The sequence below is a fragment of the Phocoena phocoena genome, chromosome 20 (assembly GCF_963924675.1).
Source record: "Phocoena phocoena chromosome 20, mPhoPho1.1, whole genome shotgun sequence".
Lineage (NCBI taxonomy): Eukaryota > Metazoa > Chordata > Mammalia > Artiodactyla > Phocoenidae > Phocoena > Phocoena phocoena.
The window spans coordinates 1,411,174-1,432,679 of NC_089238.1; the positions used below are offsets into that span (position 1 = coordinate 1,411,174).

Genomic DNA, 21,506 nt, shown 5'->3' on the forward strand with positions numbered 1-21,506 from the left:
GAAACGAAAACGGAGTTATTTGTAGTGAGGTGGGTGGACCTAGAGTCTGTCACACAGAGTGAAGTAAGTCAGAAAGAGAAAAATAAATACCATAAGCTAACACATATATATGGAATCTAAAAAAAAAAAAAGGTTCTGAAGAACCTAGGGGCAGGACAGGAATAAAGATGCAGATGTAGAGAATGAATTTGAGGACAAGGGGAGGCGGAAGGGTAAGATGGGATGAAGTGAGAGAGTGCATGGACTTATATATAATACCAAATGCAAAATAGATAGCTAGTGGGAAGCAGCCGCATAGCACAGGGGGATCAGCTCTGTGCTTTGTGTGACCACCTAGAGGGGTGGGATGGGGGGATGGGAGGGAGACGCAAGAGGGAGAAGATAGTGGGGATATATGTATAGCTGATTCACTTTGTTATAAAGCAGAAACTAACACACCATTGTCAAGCAATTATACTCCAATGAAGAGTCTACAGATACAAATGGACAAACAATTCCATAAAGTCATTGGGACATAAAATATGTACATTGTTAGTGCCAACTAAAGAATGCTGCTAGCCATCTGGATCTATAAGGATTGAGTCACTAGCCACTGCAGTCACTGATCCCCAGCACACGCTGAAAATAGATCAGGGCAGAGGTAAGGAATGAGGCACTCTGTGCTCTGGGAAAACTGGCAGAACAGGCTTTCAGAAAGTTACAGTTTTTGAGGAGAAATTTTTTATGAATCTGGATTCTTGCATCTTCCCATACTTAGAAAAACACTAAAACCATTAACTAAAATTCCTCGTGACCAGCGGCATGTGGGATCTTAGTTTCCTGACCAGGGATGGAACCTGCACTTCCTGCATTGGAAGTGCAGAGTCTTAACCACTGGGCTGCCAGGGAAGTCCCCTGACCTCCCTTCTTTTCTCTTCAGAACAGTTTCTCAGAGCTATCTGAGAGGCTGTCTCCTGGGCGGTAGTTCTCAGTAAAATACTGAATAAACTTGATTCACAGCTTTTATTTATTGTTCTTTACATGCACGTAACCAACGCAGGGGATACAGGTTCGAGCCCTGCTCCGGGAAGATCCCACATGCTGCGGAGCAACTGAGCCCCTGCGCCACAACTACTGAAGCCCACGTGCCTTAGAACCCGTGCTCCACAACGAGAAACCACCGCAATCAGAAGCCCACGCACCGCAACAACGGGTAGCCCCTGCTCTCTGAAACTAGAGAAAGCCTGTGTGCAGCAACGAAGACCCAACGCAGCCTCAATAAATAAATGCCTTTAAAAATAATAAAAGAAAGGAAGAAATGCAATACATGTCCTGCATCCAATTTGTGCCTTAGGAGAGGCAGTCCATGGGCATTGCCGGGGTGAAGATTTTAGTGTAAGGGGTGAAGTCAACTCCAACTTTGAGGTCTTGGGTTGGGACAACGTCATTTGAACTGTTATCATCTGAGGTGATGTCATCTCTAGCAACGAGCTCCTGGGCCAGGATGATGTTGTCTGGGATGTTGGATGGGACTGTCCCTTCTAAGAGGGTACCTGCTTGAGTTGATGTGGACCTCAGCATTTGCCATGTTTAGTTGAAACAATGGCTTACTTGGAGGGTTGGAGCTTCTTGAAAATTGATAAAAGTACTCAGACCAGAAGCAGAAAAATCAAGTCACAAGAATGGTGTGCAGCTGCATTTGACAGGTTTTTGGTTTATTTGTGGAGGAAGTTTAGGTTTAAATTATAACTCCGAAGTGAAAAAGGAATGTCCTGGCAAGGCCTCGTATTGTGGCGTTAATACATGTTGAGACGTGTGATTTTGATTTAACTGTGAGAGAAGAGATTCCTAGAGGTTCTTGCTATTTTTACCAAGGGGACAATTTTAAAGTAATGACCCAACAGCTTATAATAAATGTGGAGATGTGGCCATTGTGAGCCAGGTCATCCCATGCTAAGATTCTTGCCTGAAGTTTGCCCAAGGGTGCTGTCCCTTGGGTCCTGTGCTTTATCAGGGATGTCCTGGCTAAAGGATGGAAAGAAGCAACATTTCACTGAGCTCCACCATGTCTGATGGTTGGCAGTGCTGTTCATCTTCCACTGCAGTTCACTCAGTTAATCCCAAGGGGCTCTCCAGGTAGACAAGGGGCCTGAATGGAGGTGACCTTCCAGCACCATGGAATCTGGCATGTAACTAAAGACAGAGGATGCCACCACTCCTACAGGTGGAATATGCTAGAGGTTCCAGGTTTGTTTCCAGGCTGTTTTAATCTACGGAGGCCTCAGTAGCTGTGCTGAGCTTGGACTGTGTTGTTTCCATGACTCAAAGCATGGTGGGCAGCTGAACACAGAGAGTCACAGGCTCAGGGTCTGTGAGAGCCTCTATTTCCAGAAGACACAGGAGGTAGACAGTCATCGGTGTTTGTTGTTTTTTTTTTGCAGTATGCGGGCCTCTCACTGTTGTGGCCTCTCCCATTGCAGTGCACAGGCTCCGGACGCGCAGGCTCAGCAGCCATGGCTCACGGGCCTAGCCGCTCCGTGACATGTGGGATCTTCCCAGACAGGGGCACGAGCCCGTGTTCCCTGTATCGGCAGGCGGACTCTCAACCACTGCACCACCAGGGAAACCCCATTGGTGGTTTTAATGGCAGACAGCATGGGCAGAGAAGGCCAGCTTCTTGTATCAGAAGCCCTTGGTCAACTTACAGCTATCATGTGTCCAGACTCCAGCAGGTTTAAGGAGAAACTGCCAAATCCTCTATGGTAGAGTTTCTGAGGGCACTATCAGGAATGTCTGCTGATTTTAATTTGGAAGTAAAATTTGTAATGACGAATATGTTGGAGTAGCCAGGAAAAGGTGTATTGTATCCCTCTTAAGGTAGGAACAAACTGCAGTAGAGGCTATTGAAACAGGCACTGAACAGAATATGTCAGCCAAATCTATAGAGCAAAAAATATTCACCCGTTATTGATTGAACAGAATCAGTAACTTTTACTGGGTATTGGATATGGAACATTGATGAACAGGACCATAGCATTAAGGTTGTAGTAATCTATCAAGTGGTGCTCATTTTTTTTCAGATTTAAGAACAAACAAAATTGGACTGTAAATGGAGAAGCAGTGGGGTATAATCACCATTTTATTACACGTAAGTTTTAATCCTTGAAGGTCCTGTTTTGACTTACATGGGGTCACATTTATCAAGCCAATTTGTAAATGTCAAAGTCTTGATTTTAATCCATTTCTATTGTGCCAAAGCATCTATGCCCAATATGGAATATCTGAAAGAAATGGGTATTGTGACTATGGGAGACTGAAGCAAGGCTATGTCAGGGAGGGGGAAATTTCCCCCTCTACCCCTCTTGAGTTCCTGTGGCTGGACTAATAATAAAATTGACACAAGGGACTTCCCTGGCCGTCTAATGGTTAAGACTCTGTGCTTCCACTGCAAGGGGCATGGGTTAGATCCCTGGTCCAGGAACTAAGATCCCGAATGCCGCACAGTGTGGTCAAAAAAAAAAAAAAAAAAAAAAGTGACACAAGACAGATTAACAGGACAAAAAGAAACACTTTAATTCATGTGCACTGAGGTCTCATAGGAACATGTCTCTTCTGTCAGTGTTTTTGTTCTAATCCCAAGTGTGAAATGTGAAACAAAATGGAGTCACTTATGTCAAGGCTTTTAAAATGGTGCTGGGGGACTTCTCTAGTGGCTCAGTGGTTAAGAATCCACCTGCCAATGCAAGGGACACGGGTTCGATCCCTGGACCAGAAAGATCCCACACGCCATGAAGCCACTAAGCCCGTGCACCACAGCTACTGAGCCTGCAAGCCACAACTACTGAAGCCCACACACCTAGAGCCTGTGCTCCGCAACAAGACAAGCCACCTCAATGAGAAGCCCATGAACCACAACGAAGAGTAGCCCCCCCTGCCACAACTAGAGAAAGCCTTCGCACAGAAACGAAGACCCAACACAGCCAAAAATAAATAAATAAACTTACATATATATTAAAAAAATGGTTGATGATAAATTTGATGTTATGTATTTTTTACTACAATACAAAGAAAATAATCTTTAAAAAAATACAGATAAGTCTTTAAAAGTAGAGAAACTAGGACTTCCCTGGTGGCGCAGTGGTTAAGAATCTGTCTGCCAATGCAGGGGACACAGGTTCGAGCACTGGTCCAGGAGGATCCCACATGCTGCGGAGCAACTAAGCACATGTGTCATAACTACTGAGCCTGTGCGCCACAGCTACTGAGCCCGGGTGCCTAGAGCTCATGCTCCACAACAAGGAAAGCCACTGCAATAAGAAGCCCGAGCACCACAATGAAGAGTAGCCCCCACTCACTGCAACTAGAGAAATCCCGTGCACAGCAAGACCTAATGCAGCCAAATATAAAAATTAATTTAAAAAAAAAGTACTTGTAACGTCCAGCAAAACCCATCAAAAACATTAATTAATTAATTAATTAACTCACTAATTTAAAAAAGTGGAGAAACTATCCCAGCTGCAGGGATAAAGTTGCAGACATCAGAGTCAGAGATATGGTGGTATGATAAGGGCGTTTGATGGTTTTGAGATAACAGCTTTGTACTAGGATGGGAGAGGAACTGTAGGAGCTAAGGACAGTACACGTCTGACAGCCAGCAACTTTAGTCCTGACTCAGCAAGATGGAAAGGTCAGAGCTGTCAGTCACACAAAAACCTCTTTGAAGAAACTGGGACTTCCCAGATACCCTCAACATAAGCAGAGAGCATCTAGGGAGCTGAGAGTCCTCAGTCCTACAACCACATAGAACTGAACTCTGCCAACAACCCAAACAAGCAAGAATCTGGTTCCCCAGAGCCTCCAGAAAGGAACACAACTTGCCAGCATGCAGGAATACCTGGAGCCCCAGGGACTGGGGGAGAGCTCTGCCTCTGGGTGACTGCATCAGTGTCCAGATGACTCCTTTCCACACCTGCATGGATGCTACCCCTGCAGTTACTGTCCTGGCATCAAACATCAATTTGATTCTTCTGACTCCGATTAAACATTATCCCTAAGTTATTGATGTGATGGTTTCTACTAACCTGGACTGGGTGATTATCCTCCTCACTCAGATGAAAGTTGGGGTCCTGGGAAACTCCTCACTTCTTTGTTTTTTTACTTTCACTTCACTCACTGGAAGAAGTCTCACACCCAGAGACCAAATCCTCAACCACCTTGTCCTAGCCAACTGCTTAGTTCTTTTCTCCAAAGGGATCCCTCATGAAATAACAGTGTTTGGACTGAAATATTTCCTGGTCGTCGCTGGATATAAACTTGTGTTCTATTTTCATAGAGTAGCCAGAGGGGTTTCCCTCAGCACTACCTGCCTCCTTGGTGGCTTCCAAACCTTAAAGCTTTGCCCCAGTAGCACTAATTGGATGGAGCTCAAAATTAGAATCTCAAACTACATTGGCTTCTGCTGTTCCTTTTGCTGGATCCTGACTCTCCTAGTAAATACACATATTGCTATAAAGGTGCATGGCCCAAACAACGCCAAAAGTATAAGTTTGGGGCTTCCCTGGTGGCGCTGTGGTTGAGAGTCCACCTGCTGATGCAGGGGATACGGGTTCGTGCCCTGGTCCAGGAAGATCCCACAAGCCGCCGAGCGGCTGGGCCCGTGAGCCATGGCCGCTGAGCCTGCGCGTTCGGAGCCTGTGCTCTGCAACAGGAGAGGCCACAACAGTGAGAGGCCCACATACCGAAAAAAAAAAAACTATATATATACATATATATATATATATATATATATATATGTATGTATGTAAGTTTGAAAAAAGTATATAAATACTGTTCTGGGCCCACTCCCGACAGACGTACAAGCTCTTAGCTTTTGACATGCCTTCCTCATTAAGCTTAATCATTTCTAGCTTCTGATTTAAAGTGAAAGACATGAAGTGATTCTAACCTTTCACTGGAACACTGGAGGTTATTGTAGGGTTATTAGTCGGCCTAATTTCAATATTGTTGTGTATCAGGGAATAGGGAGGCCAAGGAGAGAGAGAAAGACAGCGTAATGGCCAATCAGTGGAGCAGTCAGAACGCACATTTATCAATTAAGTTCACCATCTTACAGGCGTACAACTCATGGTGCTCCAAAACAATTACAATAGTAACATCACAAAAACAAAAAACAAAGTAACAAAAAAACCAACTGGGAATTCTCTGGCAGTCCAGTGGTTAGTACTCTGTACTTTCACTGCCGAGGGCCCGGGTTCAATGCCTGGCCAGAGAACTAAGATGTCACAAGCTGCATAGCACAGACAAAAAAAATTTAAAAAGTAACATCAAAGATAACTAATCACAGATCTCATAAGTAGTATAATAATAATGAAAAAGTTTGAAAACTTGTGAGAATTACATGTGACACAAAGATACAAAATGAGGAAATGCTGTTTGAAAAATGGTGCTGATAGATTTGCTCAGTGCAGGGTTGCCACTAACCTTCAATTTATTAAAAACAAATACAGTATCTTTGAAGCACAATAAAACAAGATACGTCTGTAGTCTGCCTTAAAAAACAAATATATTTTTGAGAAAATTGATAAAATTCAGCACTGATTAATATTTATCACATTTGAAAATATTTTTATTTTATGTGAGAAAGTTATTGCCATTATGGAAATACTCTTACATTTTAGAAAAGCATTCTCAAGAAACTATGCATTAAGCAACACAATCTCTGGATTTTAAGTAAAACAACCCACTAATGTGCATGAGAGATGAAATGCAAATGACTATAAATAATGACAGAAGATTGGGAATCCATGACAGTCTTTTCTACTTTTATATATATTTGAAAATAGCAATTACAAACAGTAGACTATATCCTGTATCAGAAATCTTATAAGTTGAAAAGCACAAATTTAAAAAGGGCTTAAGGAAATTTTATGCATCAAACCATCAAAATTGACATTTTTAATATATACATAAGTCAATTATATATCAATTAAACTCTTTTAAGTTACAAATATTGAAACATCATCACTCTCTAATCATTTCTCTGTTTAGAATGGTGTGATACTGCCAACTCTTCCCAACTCTATTCAGTGACATCAGGTTGGTAGTTTGAAATTGTTCATGGTATTTATACCAAAGAAACTGGCAAACACTACAAACTAAGGCTTGATTTATAGTATTACTGAATGCAGTATATTGAATGTCTACACTTAGAAAAGTGATGGAGAATATGTTAATAATGCTGATGAAACTTAAATGTTTGGTATAGGTGTCCATACACTGTGCATTCCATCAAAAAAAAAAAAAAAAAAAGTAAAAAATAACAAAATATTCTTCCAGTATTCAATAACAATGATTCCATGCAGCAAAGAAGTCACTCACATCATTGAAGAATAAGTAAAATACCAACATGTCTTTGTTGTTTGTCTTATTGTAACTAAAAAGCAAATAGCCAAATTCACAAAATAGAAAATAGGACAAAGAAAAGAATAGACATCTTACTAAAGAAGATATACAGCAAACACATGAAATAATGCTAAACGTTGTAAATCCTTAGGGAAATGCAATTAAAACCAGTGGATTACCTCTACACACTTATTTTAAAAGGGTAAAATTAAAAAGTAACCTTACCAGGTATTGACAATGGTGTGAAGGAATTGGAAGTCTCACACACTGCTGGTGGGAATGCAAAAAAACACAAACATTTTAGATTACAGTTTGGCAATTTCTTAAAAAGTTATACTATTCACCTACCCCATGACTGAGGTACTGCACTGAGTTATTAATACAAGAAAAATGAAACATATCCATATAAGTAATTGTAAACTAATGTTCCTATCAGCTTTTATTTATAAAAGCTAAACACTGGGGGACTTCCCTGGTGGCGCAGCGGTTAAGAATCCGCCTGCCAATGCAGGGGACACGGGTTCGATCCCTGGTCCGGGAAGATCCCACATGCCGTGGAGCAACTAAGCCCATGCGCCATAACTACTGAGCCTGTGCTCTAGAGCCCGCGAGCCACAACTACCGAAGCCCACACGCCTAGAGCCTGTGCTCCGCAACGAGAAGCCACCGCAATGAGAAGCCTGCATACCACAACGAAGAGTAGCCCCCGCTCTCTGCAACTAGAGAAAGCCCACACAGCAACGAAGACCCAATACAGCCAAAAATAAATAAATAAATAATAAATAAATTTATAAAAAAAAAGCTAAACACTGGAAATAACTGAAATACCCATAAACAGATGAATGTATGAACATAGTCAATTATACATGGAAGAGAAAGCTTCCATTTCTAAGCATTCTTAGAAATAAGAATGTTCATGTCAGTACAATGAATTATTCTCAAAGTAATTATGTAGCATCAATGAAGCCAGAAAAAAAAAAAGTAAACACTTTATGATCAATCATAACATTCTAGAAAATGCAATCTATTGTAAAGGAATGTAAATAAATGGTTGTCTGTATGGCCAGGGAGAGCAAGGAGACTAGAAAAGGGCATGAGGAAAATATGTTGGTGACAGATAGCTCATTATCATGATAATAATAATGGTTTCACAAGTGTATACATGTGAAAACTTATCAAATTGTACACTTTAAATATGTACAACATATCTATGCCCATTATACCATCATGCAGGTTTAAAAAGTGGTTCAGGGCTTCCCTGGTGGCGCAGTGGTTGAGAGTCCGCCTGCCGATGCAGGGGACGCGGGTTCGTGCCCCGGTCCGGGAAGATCCCACATGCCGCGGAGCGGCTGGGCCCGTGAGCCATGGCTGCTGAGCCTGCGCGTCCGGAGCCTGTGCTCCGCAAAGGGAGAGGCCACAACAGTGAGAGGCCCGCGTACCGCAAAAAAAAAAAAAAAAAAAAAAAAAAAAAAAAAAAAAAAAAGTGGTTCATAATAAAAATCTAAATATCCCACTCTTCAGAAAATTACTCCACTATCTCATTCCTCATGCCTTGAGGGGCAGCCTCTCCTCAGGGACACGAAATACTGGCAAACAGTGAAGGCCATTTCCAGCTGAGTCAGGAGGACTGCTGGCTGGGTCACAAAAACCACATACCTGGACCACAGTATCTCACCATCCTTCTTCTATTGCCTGTACAGCAATGGCCTTGAGGTCAACAGCTCAGAAAGCCTAGAGGAATCCCCCCAAACCCTTATTTTGTCTGCCAATGACTTCACAACATAAACATACCTGGAGGTCCTGAGATTTCTGGACACACTCATCCTGCAGTCATTGTCAGTAGAACATTTGTGGATGTACCTTTAGAAGTGGTACATTCCACGTAGCTTGCTGCAGTCTCCTCCACTCCCTAGTAACCAGTGTTTCTGTACCAATTGCGGTCTTCCCTGCCCCTGCAGCCTTACAACTATGGACACTAGCCTATGGAATTCCAGGTATCAGGGTATATATTGTTGCTTTGGAGGAGAACTGGGGTTAAGATTTCCCTCAGTAGTGCTGGCCATTGTGTGTTATCCCCTGTGGGCAAGAAAAAAAAGAATCCATGTTGTCTCCAGAAGCACTAGAATGCACAGAACTCTCGTATCCAGGCAAAAAATTATAACAAAGTATTCTTTCCTAGGAGGCCTTGGCAGCAATGCAAACTAGGTCAAAATGAAAGCCCTATATTTGGCCATCATACCATGTCCTCTGAGGCACCCGAAGTTTGGATCTCCACAAAAGTCATTTACCCCTCAAGTTGACGGTCCTATTGTGCTTTCAAACTATTCCACACAGTGAAGAGCATTTCCAAAATTAAGGTGCTTAAACAAAAAGTCTTTACTATTACACAAACCAGAGCAACGTGCAACAGGCAATTTCTGGTTGGGTGACTTGGAAGCTGGAAATATTCATCACAACTACCCGAGACCAACTGTGTCCCTGAAAAAGCTAGTTCTTCTCTGCAAGCTGCCAGCAGAACTCGGATAGTGTTCTCAGGGCCAACACAGGTCAGGTCCATGCCCTAACTTGTCAGAGAAAAGGGAATGAAGACTCCATAAGGGCTCAGGATACTCACGATTTCCTCCAACAGGACAGCACAGAGGTCAGTTGCTCTGAGCACACTAGGCTTGTGACTGATGCCAACTGTGAGGGCCTGCCAGATGCTAGAGGTGAGATAGTTTCTGCCACAGAAACTGGCAGTGACCTTGGGCAGGTTACACATGCTTCCAACACAACCGTGAAATTTACGGTGAATCAATTCCTAGTCTGTGGCTATCCCAACGTGAGATTCGATTCACGCAGATGGTTCCTCACAGAAGCTTTCCTCCAACACAATGATGCTAAGTAAGAAAGAAGCACATTCATTGCATGTGCAAGACTTTTTCCAGTGTGAACTCTGGTATTGACCGACGTTAAATTTGGAGGTAAAGGATTTCCTATACTCACTGCACATGAGCTCTCCTGTGTCGAAGGAGACCAGAGCTCTGAGTAAAGGATCTCTGACATTCACTGCAATCAAAAGGTCTTGCTCCAGTGTGCACCGTCCGGTGTCGAATGAGGTGGGTTTTGCGGCTAAAGGATTTCCCACATTCACTGCACTCATAAGGCCTTTCTCCTGTGTGAACTCTCTGGTGCTGAATGAGGACAGATTTCTGGCTAAAGGCTTTCCCACATCCACTGCACTCATAAGGCTTTTCTCCAGTGTGAACTCTTTGGTGTTGAATGAGGACAGATTTCTCACTAAAAGATTTTCCGCATTCACTGCACTCATAAGGCCTAACTCCAGTGTGAGCTCTCCAGTGTCGAACGAGGTGGGTTTTACAGTTAAAGGCTTTCCCACATTCACTGCACTCATAAGGCCTTGCTCTAGTGTGAGCTCTCTTGTGTCGAAGGAGGCCAGAACTTTGGCTAAACGATTTTCCACATTGATCACATTTATAAGGCCTTTCATTAGTGTGAACTCTCTGGTGTTTAATGAGGATGGATTTCTGGATAAAAGATTTCCCACATTCACTGCACTCATAAGGCTTTTCTCCAGTGTGAACTCTTTGGTGTTGAATGAGGTCAGATTTCTGGCTAAAAGGCCTCCCACATTCACTGCACTCATAAGGCTTTGCTCCTGTGTGAACCCTCCAGTGTCTAATGAGGTGGGTTTTACGGCTAAAGAATTTCCCACATTCACTGCACTCATAAGGCCTTTCTCCAATGTGAATTTGCTGGTGCTGAACAAATCTGTATTTGCATTTGCTACACTCATCAAGAGCTTCTCCAGCGCAGACTCTCTGGTGATGAAGTATATGAGTGTTGCCAAAAACTTCCCTGCATTCAATCCACTTGTTATGACTTTTTCCATTGTTTAAGGCCTCCCCAGACTCAATGCTGCTGTGTGGCTTCTCACCATTGGGAGTGGCCTGGTGCTGATGAAGGCCCAAAGTAGCTAGGAAGTCTTTTCCATCTTCCCCACAGGGGAAGGGCTTCCCTGACACATGGAGTCTGCAGCTCGTCACAATCGAGGACCTGTCCACATCCATTTTAAGGTTTTTCTCTCCATTGCCATGCTCCTGATACTGGTGAAGGCTTGCATTCAACCAGAAGCCGCTGGACCCCCCACCAAAGTATGGTTTCTGCCCAAGATATGCTGCCTGGAGCTCAGTCAGCTGCAAAATGTCTTTCAAGACTGAGACACACTTCTCACAGGGATGAGTCTTCTGGTTTGATGGAACTAACTGAGAAGTCCTGACCTGTGACTCTCCTCCAGAAACACTCTGCTCAGAAGGGATCTCCTCATCCTCTGCTCCACACTGACAATCTGAAAGCAGAGGAATGCTAATAAAGTGCTAATGAATCCATGGGAATGTTTTCAGAATGAGGCACTAATTTGAAGGGAGAGCTGCTCTGCAGTACTGGGCCTCTAAAGTTCACAGAAGGGGGGTAACTTTCCAGGACAAAGGGCACAAATACAGGGTGTAACACAGGGAGGAGAGGCAGGATCACTTACTCCCTCCTCTGCCAACAGCCTTCAGCTAGATCTTGTCAGCTGGGAACATGTCCATACTATGCAGAAGGATGACTGTGTCCAGGCCCAGGGAAATACAATTGGAACTGAGTAGCTGGTGTTTAAGGACTATTTAAGAATGTGTGCACACCTCACAACATTTTACAGGCATATGTCGTTATCATGGCACTTTGCTGTATTGCCCTTTGCAGATACTGCATTCTGGTTTTTTTCTTTACAAATTGAAGGTTTGTGGCAACCTTACGTCCAGCAAGTCTATCAGTGCCATTTTCCCGACAGAATTTGCTCACTTTGTATCTCTGTGTCACATTCTGATAATTCTCACAATCTTTCAAACTTTTCCATTATTATTATATTTGTTATGGTGATCTGTGATCAGTGATCTTTGATTTTACTACTATGACTCACTGAACGTTCAGACAATGCTTAGGATTTTTTAGCAAAAAAGTACTTTCAAATTAAGGTAAGTATATTGGTTTTTAGGCATAATTCTACTGCACTTAATACACTAAAGTATAATATAAATATAACTTCTATATGCACTGGGAAACAAAAAAATTCACGTGACTCACTGTATTGCAGTGGTCTGGAACTGAACCCACATCTCCAAGGTATCTGGATAAGTGTAAGTCACTGTGTGGTGCAGTGGAGAGGGACATGATGCATACAGGTCTGAAAGGTGGGGAGAGTCAGAAACTGGAAATGACAAATCAGTAAAGTGTCAAGTATGCAGAAGAAAGTGTAGAAATAATTTGCATCAAGTGGCACTTGCACCAAAACACTGGTGGACACAGGGTAGGTTCCCGGTATGATTAAACACAGCCTCATTTTCATGACCTCCCCTCGCCCCCCCTTCAGTTGCCACTCACCAGGACCAGGTCTCCTCTGAGACCAACTTGCCATGTTCACCCTGTAAAGCAATCAGGGCTCTCCCCACACACCCCCAGTTCTGTAACTACGTGAGACTGGAACGAAACAAGTCTTTAGGGAAAGACAGGACATGTGAGTGGTCAGCACTGACTCAGAGCAACTGAGGAAAGAGCAGACCCCAGGAAAGGAAAGACTATTACAACAAAATCCCAAAACAGGGACTTTCAAGAAAAGCTTATACATAAATAGTGACAATGACAATACCTGCAATCCTGATATAGGCAGTCACAAGGAAGTCTTAAAATTAAAAGTTCTCATCACAAGGAAAAAAAATGTGTAACTCTATATGGTGATAGATGTTAACTAGACTTACTATTGTGAGCATTTTGCAATATATACAAATACCAAATCATTATGTAATACACTTGAAACTAATATGTCCTATGCCAATTATATCTCAAAAAAAAGAGGAAAGGGAAAGAATCTGGGGCACAAGGTACCATAGATCTGGACACAGTCAACTTGCCAAGGAGAGGACAAGAAATGTGAGCTCTATTAGGCTGACTGCCAGACTGACTCCCAGACACTTCCCTGCATTCCTTGGGGTATCAGACGTTGGGGCTTCTTGAGGAGTACAGTACTTGTGGCAGTGTACACAGCTCAGCACTGACATCCACAGCACATATGCCAGGTAAGTGGGGAAGTTAGCAGAGACAATGGTCTAGCCATGGAATGGAGAGAGCTGCCTCTTGGACGGGGGAAAGACAGAGGACAGTTGAGGACACTGGGAGGAATATGAAGGCCTTACCCAGGGATGTTGTAAGTTCAAAGTTCTCCAGCATCACATCATGGTACAGGAATCTCTGTGCCTCATCAAGGAGCTCCCACTCCTCCTGGGAGAAGTAAATGGCCACGTCTTCAAAGGTCACACAGGCCTGCCATGATGGGGACAGTTTGTTCCATGATCAGCTTCTCTCACAGGACGCCAAGTTCATCCACCCACCTACTCATACCCTGCTCACCATCCCCCGCCACTTCCTCAGAGGAGATACCAGGCCCTGGTGTCATTGACGTGAACACTCTTCTCATGGTCCCTTTGATTACCCTGTCCACCCACAGCACCAGGCAGGTGGACAGACAGATGATATCTATGCTCTGGGCCTGGCACACAGGGAAGGACTCCCTCTTACGAGGCAATTCTCCTAGGATGTCCCAGATCATGCCTCCCAGACATAACCAAGGGTGTGGGCTCACATTTTAACCTTATGTCCTCAGTGCCAGGGCCCTCAGGCCATCAGCTCACACTCCATTTCCACATCACTCTTTGTACAATGTCTCTCTCAGTCACCACCTCTTTCCTGCCCTGCAACACAGGCATCTGCCTCTCCTTCCTACGTGTCATGGAACACGTGGCATATAGAGAGTGCTCAGCAAATTCAAGCAGGATCCAACTACCCAGACCTCCACTGGTCCCCACTGTCATTGGCAGTCCTGCCTGACTCTGCTCCTTGCTTCAACCTCAGCCACCCAGAACCACTTATGCATCTCATACAGTCATGTCCCTCTTCCACATGAGCTACACTTGATGTGCTCTCCCGTCACAGACTTCCTCTCCTTTCCTAACCATCATTCAAAACAGAGTCCCAGACACTTTCCAGCCCAGGTCCAGTGACTCTCCCAGATGACCACTTGTGCCCCTTAAACTAATCCACCAACCTGACTAAAACCCCCCAGAAACAGAAGGTCACAGCAAAACCCTGGTGAGCCCATAGAGCAGTGAATAAGCAGTAGACCTGGCCTCACTGTCAATCTTGCCTCAACTGCTCCTTTGCCGCCATTTCTGTCTCATGTGCAGTCATCCCTCAGAAATCAAAATCACCTAGTAGCTCATCCTCTTTCCCACACTGTTCCCACGACCACTTATCTCCTTCACCTATGTTTGTGGTGTCTATCATCCTCCACCTTTGTGCCCAAGGACAAGGCCCAGCCCTCAGACCCCACTCTCCCCTTCCTGGGCTATTATTAACACTATCATAACCAAGATTATCGCCACTAAATGTGACCCACAGTGTTACGGACTGAATGTATGCATCCCCCCAAAATTTGTTATGTTGAAGCCTTGACCCCAAATGGTAGTTGGAGGCATGGCCTCTGGGAAGTAATCAGGTTTAGATTAGGTTGTAAGAAGGAGCCCTTATAAGAGGAAGACAGGCATCTCTTGCTCTGTCCACCTCCTTGTACCAAGAAAAGTCTACGTGAGGATACAGGGAGAAGGGAACCATCTGCAAGACGGGAACAGAGTCCCCCACCAGGAATCCAACCTGCCAATACTGTGGTTTTGGATTCCCAGCTTCTAGAACTGTGAGAAATAAAAAGTATTCTGTTCTAGCCATCTAAGCCAAGACACACAGCTCCACCCTTGTCCACATACTATCCACCACCTTCTTCAGGTGTCTGTCCTGAAACCCTCCCCAGAGACCTAGACCTGTGTGTCCAGCTGCCCACTTAATACCTCTACTGATTCGTTCTCTGAAACATCTCATACACTTAACATGACCAAAACAAAACCTCTAATATCGACTGAAAATTAATCCTGGGGCTTCCCTGGTGGCGCAGTGCTTAAGAATCTGCCTGTCAATGCAAGGGATAAGGGTTCCATCCCTGGTCTGGGAAAATCCCACTTGCCACGGAGCAACAAAACCTGTGCACCACAACTACTGAGCCCGCGCACTCTAGGGCCCACGACCTGCAACTACTGAAGCCCCTGTCCCTAGAGCCCATGCTCTGCAACAAGAGAAACCACCACGATGAGAAGCCCGCACACCGCAACGAAGAGTAGCCTCCCACTTGCCACAACTAGAGAAAACCCAGGCATAGCAACGAAGACCCAATGCAGTCAAAAAAAAAAAAAAAAAAAGAAAAATGAAAATTAATCCTACTACCAAATTCCAGATCCCAACTGATGGAGCTTCCATCCCTCTGGCTGCTACACCCCAAAACCTTACATTCATCCCTGACTTCTACTCTCACAAAATCAGAAAATCTGAGCAGATCTAATGAAAAAACTGAATTCAGAATCTAACCATGTCTACCACCTCCAAGGTCACCACACCGGTCCACATCATCAAGACTCTCCTGGACTGTTACAGTAGCATCTTCCCTGGTTTTCCTACCACATTCCTCACCCCCCGCCCCATTCGGTTCTCCACTCTGCAGTCACAGGGAGCCTGATAAGAGCTGGGTCAGATCACCTCCCTCCTCCGCTCCAAACCTCCCATTGTTCCCATCACCTGCAGAAATAGACACTCAACTTCTCAGAGCGCCATTCCAGACCTGACTTCTGCCCCCTTGCTCTCTGTTCCCATGAGAAACAAAGGAGACTTGAGATTCCCTTGAACTAGCTCAGTCTCCCTTGCAAGCACCTGCACATTCTGGTACCTATACGCGAGGCAACCAGTCTAACACTCTGAACAGCTTTTGGAAAACTTCTGAAAGCCTAAATCAGGAGAGTCCTTTTCTGTTAACAACTGTCAATGCTCCCGGCCTCCTGAAAATGGCAGCGTGGCATTTCAAGCGCGACTCTGCCTCACCTTCTCTGTTTCCTGAACACACAAGGCAGATCTCGGAGTTCCCGAATCCTCCCGGCTCAATCCGACCTCCAAGCCTTTGCACCTGCCGGTCCCTCCGCCTGTGACCCTCTGCAACGCGCCATCACACCGTCTGTCAGAAACAGGGCCCCACCCACGGCTGCCTCACCGTCCTGAATACCGGGGTCTGGGCTGCGGGCACGTGAGCCGGCGCCCCGCACTCGAGGCTTTAGTGTCTTGTGGAGTGAGGGCGGTGAGGGCCGGAGGACGAGCGTTTACCTGAGGCGGGTTCCTCAGCGCCGCCGCCGCCATCGGACTGTGAACGGGGCGGAGAACGGCGGGAGAAGAGGAGGGATGCGGGCACAGCGGACCCTACCCCAGGCCTGGCGCGGACAGCGTCTCCTCTCTGACCTTCTCGGTCTCGACTCGCCGCTGTGGAATCTGAGACCGAGCGAACATACCCCGAGCACCTACAAAACGACCGCCACGAGGAGAATGCCGGAAGTCCTGCCCCTATGCGATGCTCTCGCAGGGAAGTGCCCTCCTCCTGAGCTTTAATTGGCTAATCGCCGAAGGCCCCCGGCGCAGCGTCCTCTGGGAAATGTAGTTCCAACAGCTCTGGGACCGAGGGTGGAGCGCTGCTCACCTGGACCGCCCGGTAAAGTGGCCCGGTTACAGCACCTGTGCAAAGATACCAGAACCCTGAGATAAAAGTTTGGGACATAGGCCTTTCTGTTTCAACCATCTTGAAGACTGTGGAGGCCCGTTGGAACAGGCTTCAGTAGTTGTGGCTCGCAGGCTCTAGAGCGTAGGCTCAGTAGTTGTGGAGCATGGGCTTAGTTGCTCCATAGCATGTGGGATCTTCCCGGACCAGTGATCAAACCCGTGTCTCCTGCATTGGCAGGTGGATTCTTAACCAGTGTCTACCATGGAAGTCCCTCAGTTCTTTAATAAATGTTCAGTGAGCATCTACTGAGTTTCAGGCACTACTGTAGGTGCACAAGAAAAGTCAGAAAACAAGACAGACAAGCCTGCCCTTGTGAGTTTTCGACCGTTTAAGGAACACAGACAGGAAACGTGAAAGAAGTGCTAAATTAGAAGTACATTAGAATGAAAGAGAATAGGTGAAGATGTCCTCTTAGGGTCCTGGGATGCAGGTAAGTCTGGGTTACAAGGTTGGGGCGGCATTTGGCCACAGTACTTTGAGGATAGCAGGAAGCCCCGGTGATGGTTGCATTGTCCTGGACAGGTCCTGCTCCCTCAGGCCAGTCCCGAGATTGTCTCAGCAGTTGTGTGGTAAAGGGCTGGCACTGTTCTCGGCCAGAGTCCAGGGCTCACCCTGATGGCTTGACCCCCACACAGGACCCCTCTGCCAGCTTAGACAGCTGGGAAAAGTGGAGACTATGCCCCAAGTGTGACAGGTGGTAAAGGAATTGGACAAATCTTAATGGCCTAGAAGTCACTCAAGAGACAGGTGGTGCTGAGGGAAACCCCTCTGCCCATTCAGTGTAAGTAGAACTTTACATCCAAAATCATACAGGCAATATTGCCACCCAAAAGCTGCTATTATCTGAGGGATTTCTTTGGAAGGAAAGCACCAAAGAGTTGGCCATGACCAGCTGATTAAGAATCAAGTCAATGGATGGAAGAATGTGTACAGAGACCAAAGTGAAGTTATACAGATAAAGGAGTGAGAAAGTTCCAAGCATGCCAGCCTTAGTCTGAGTGAGGAAATTAATACTCATATTTACATTAGTAAAAAACATTATTTTTAAATTTAGAGGGAATGTTGGAGTTTGATATTACTGCAATCAGAGGACTCTGGAAACTATAAAATATTGAGTACCTGTTATTAGAGCCAGTAAATTTGTTTGCTCTCCTAACAATTATTCCAACTTTATATAAATGTTAAAAGCAGGGCTTCCCTGGTGGTGCAGTGGTTGAGAGTCGGCCTGCCGATGCTAGGGGACACGGGTTCGTGCCCCGGTCCGGGAAGACCCCACATGCTGCGGAGCAGCTAGACCCCTGAGCCTGCGTGTCCGGAGCCTGTGCTCCGCAACGGGAGAGGCCGCAACAGTGAGAAGCCCGCGTACAGCAAAAAAAAAAAAAAAAAAAAAAAGTTAAAAGATTTTTTCACAAGCACAGAACTATTTTTTGCAGCATTTTTGGTAATAACCAAGATTGAATAAATCAGGGTGCATCCTCCTAAGAGAGCACCGGGCAGCTGTGGACATGAGGAGTAAGTTATTTCAACTATGCAGACCTAAACTGTCAGTAACTATCAGAATACTTTGTGCAGTTAGCTTTATTTTGGCAAGAAAGTGAATATAATTCATATAGTTTATGCATTTCTATATATTTATGCATTTCTATCTTAATAATGGAAAAATAAAACTGTATACAAGGGGCACCTGTGAGATGAGGAGAAGGAAGAGGACAGAGGAGAAAGGATGAAACTATAGCACTCAGAATGTACTTGTTTTATTTTAGAATTATGTAATTATAGTGTCTGAATAGATATAACAGAATAGTTTAAGATATAGTCACATAAATGAAAACAAAACTAAAATAAACCTGTGTAACAAACTTTGGATTTAACCAAAAAAGAGGAATTATTTCCAATGAAAACTAAAGTTAATATTAGTGTTCTACATTAATAAATAAGAGAATGAAATAAAGATCAAACATTTCCATGATAATATTTTGAGTAAAAAATTTATTTAAATTTTGAAATTACATACATGTTGTTTCTAAAAACTTCTTAAAAGAAATGGCATATGGACAGATGTGCAAACAGGAAAAGGCAAAAACATAGTGTGCTCTGTTTCCTATTTTTTTCCTAGTTCTGACCAAGTTTTTACTGTGTCACTAGGTCATCCAATCCAGATTGCTAGACCCATTCTTTTTTTAAGTTAAAAAAGTTTCAATTAAAACACTATGTGAGGAGTGACATCAGCAAAATGGTGGACTAGTAAGCTCCAAGCCCTCTTTCCCCCAAAGAGATTAAAAACAAAAATGTCAACTGAGAATTCTATACCTGGCAAAACTCCCTTTAAAAAATGAGGGATGGACTTCCCTGGTGCCGCAGTCATTAAGAATCCGTCTGTCAATGCAGGAGACATGAGTTCGAGCCCTGATCCGAGAAAATCCCACCTGCCGCAGAGCAACTAAGCCCATGTACCACAACTACCGAGCCGGTACGCCACGACTACTGAGCCTGCGCTCTAAAGCCTGTGAGCGACAACTACTGAGCCCGCGTGCCTAGAGCCCATACTCCGCAACAAGCGAAGCCACCACAATGAGAATCCCACACACGGCAACGTAGAGTAGCCCCTGCTCGCTGCAACTAGAGAAAGCCCGTGCACAGCAATAAAGACCCAATGCAGCCAAAAATAAACAAACAAACAAACAAATTTATTTGCTTTAAAAAAGAGCATATATGTATTTAAAAAAAAACAAAACGGAGAGGGCTTCCCTGGGCATAGTCTCCACTTTTCCCAGTTGTCCACATGCCACAACTACTAAAGCCTGCGAACCTACAGCCATGCTCTGGAACAAGAGAAGCCACCAGAATAAGAACCCCGGGCACCGCAATGAAGGGTAGCCCCCACTCGCCGCAACTAGAGAAAGCCGCGTGAAGCAACGAAGACCCAACGCAGCCAAAAATAAATATAAATTAATTTTTTTAAAAATGAGGGAGAAATAAAGACATTACCAGATAAACAAAAGCTGAAGGGAGCTCATTACCACTGGACAGGTAGGGATTATGTTTTGTGCCCGACTATATCCCCAGTTTTAACACATACCTGCATTTGATGGTAGCACATGACATATATGTCAAGTTTAAATATATATTCCAGGTGGAGAGGGTGAGGGCTAATGGGAGGTAACAGCAGTGCAGAGAGGAGAATCAGAATGAATCACAGAAGAATGTAGGGAGTAGAAACCTCAAGACTGCTTCAGCACCCTGCCTAGATGATGAACCTATTAACATTCTTTAAAATTAAACAGAGGGGCTCTTTCCCATCTTGCAAGATGGCAGGTGAAAAGGCTGAGAAGCCAGATACTAAGGAGAAAAAACTTGAAGCCAAGAAGGCTGAGACTGGTGACAAGGTTCAAAAGGTGAAGCAGGTTAAGAAGGGGAAACCCCACTGCAGCCGAAACCCTCTCCTGGTCAGAGGAATTGGCAGATATTCCTGATCGGCTATGTATTCCAGAAAGGCCTTGTACAAGAGGAAGTATTCAGCATCTAAATCCAAGGTTGAAAAGAAAAAGAAGGTGAAGGTCCTTGCTACTGTCACAAAACCAGTTGGGGGTGACAAGAATGGTGTTACCCAGGTGGTTAAACTTCGCAAAATGCCTAGGTATTATCCTACTGAAGATGTGCCTTGAAAGCTGTTGAGTCACGGCAAAAACCCCTCAGTAAGCATGTGAGAAAACTGCGCCAGCATCACCCCTGGGACCATCCTGGTTATCCTCACTGGGCACCACAGAGGCAAGAGGGTCATTTTCCTGAAGCAGCTGATCAGCGGCTTACTACTTGTGACTGGGCCTCTGTCCCTCAATCGAGATACTCTGCGGAGAACACACCAGAAATTTGTCATTGCCACTTCCACCAAAATTGATATCAGTGGTGTGAAAATCCCAGAACATCTCACTGACGCTTACTTCAAGAAGAAGCTGCGTAAGCCCAGGCACCAGGAAGGTGAGATCTTCAACACAGAGAGAGAGAAATACGAGATTACAGAGCAGCGCAAAGTTGATCAAAAAGATGTGGACTCACAAATTCTGCGAAGAATCAAAGCTGTTCCTCAGCTCCAGGGTTACCTCCGCTCTGTGTTTGCTCTCACAAACAGAATTTATCCTCACAAAGCAGTGTTCTAAACTTCTTACAAAGAACCTAATTAAAATAACTCAGTCCATTTCCTGTGTCTTTTTTCTCTCTCTTTTTTTTTTAATCTGCCTGAAGGTGTGGTATGACTCAGCCAATTTGATGGGATGTTAGCCTCTACTAAGAGGAGTGGGATTGGAGGGGAGTGCTATCAGCTGCAGTGGAATTCCCTCTTTGGATCAACATTCTTAGCTTCCTAGGTGTCTTCTCAGTTTTTTCACAA

General features: G+C 44.6%; 1 protein-coding gene and 1 pseudogene across 1 annotated transcript; one reads left to right on the top strand and one right to left on the bottom strand.

The window, feature by feature from the left end:
* Positions 1–10,361: 10,361 nt before the first annotated feature.
* LOC136141176 (zinc finger protein 530-like) lies at positions 10,362–16,704 on the bottom strand. The gene is made up of 3 exons (XM_065899343.1): positions 16,672–16,704; positions 13,614–13,740; positions 10,362–11,728 (listed from the first exon to the last, which is right to left on the bottom strand). The coding sequence occupies exons 1-3, from the start codon at positions 16,702–16,704 to the stop codon at positions 10,362–10,364; spliced, it is 1,527 nt and encodes a 508-aa protein (XP_065755415.1).
* A 3,723-nt stretch (positions 16,705–20,427) lies between these two features.
* Positions 20,428–21,276, top strand: LOC136141182 (large ribosomal subunit protein eL6 pseudogene; annotated as a pseudogene).
* The last annotated feature ends 230 nt before the right edge of the window (positions 21,277–21,506 follow it).

Coding starts and splice junctions, on each gene's coding strand:
- LOC136141176 (XM_065899343.1), bottom strand. CDS start 16,704: ATGGCGGCGGCGGCGCTGAGGAACCCGCCTCAG. Junction 13,741..16,671: donor CGCTGAGGAACCCGCCTCAG/GTAAACGCTCGT, acceptor CCATCATGGCAG/GCCTGTGTGACCTTTGAAGA. Junction 11,729..13,613: donor TGAACTTACAACATCCCTGG/GTAAGGCCTTCA, acceptor CTCTGCTTTCAG/ATTGTCAGTGTGGAGCAGAG.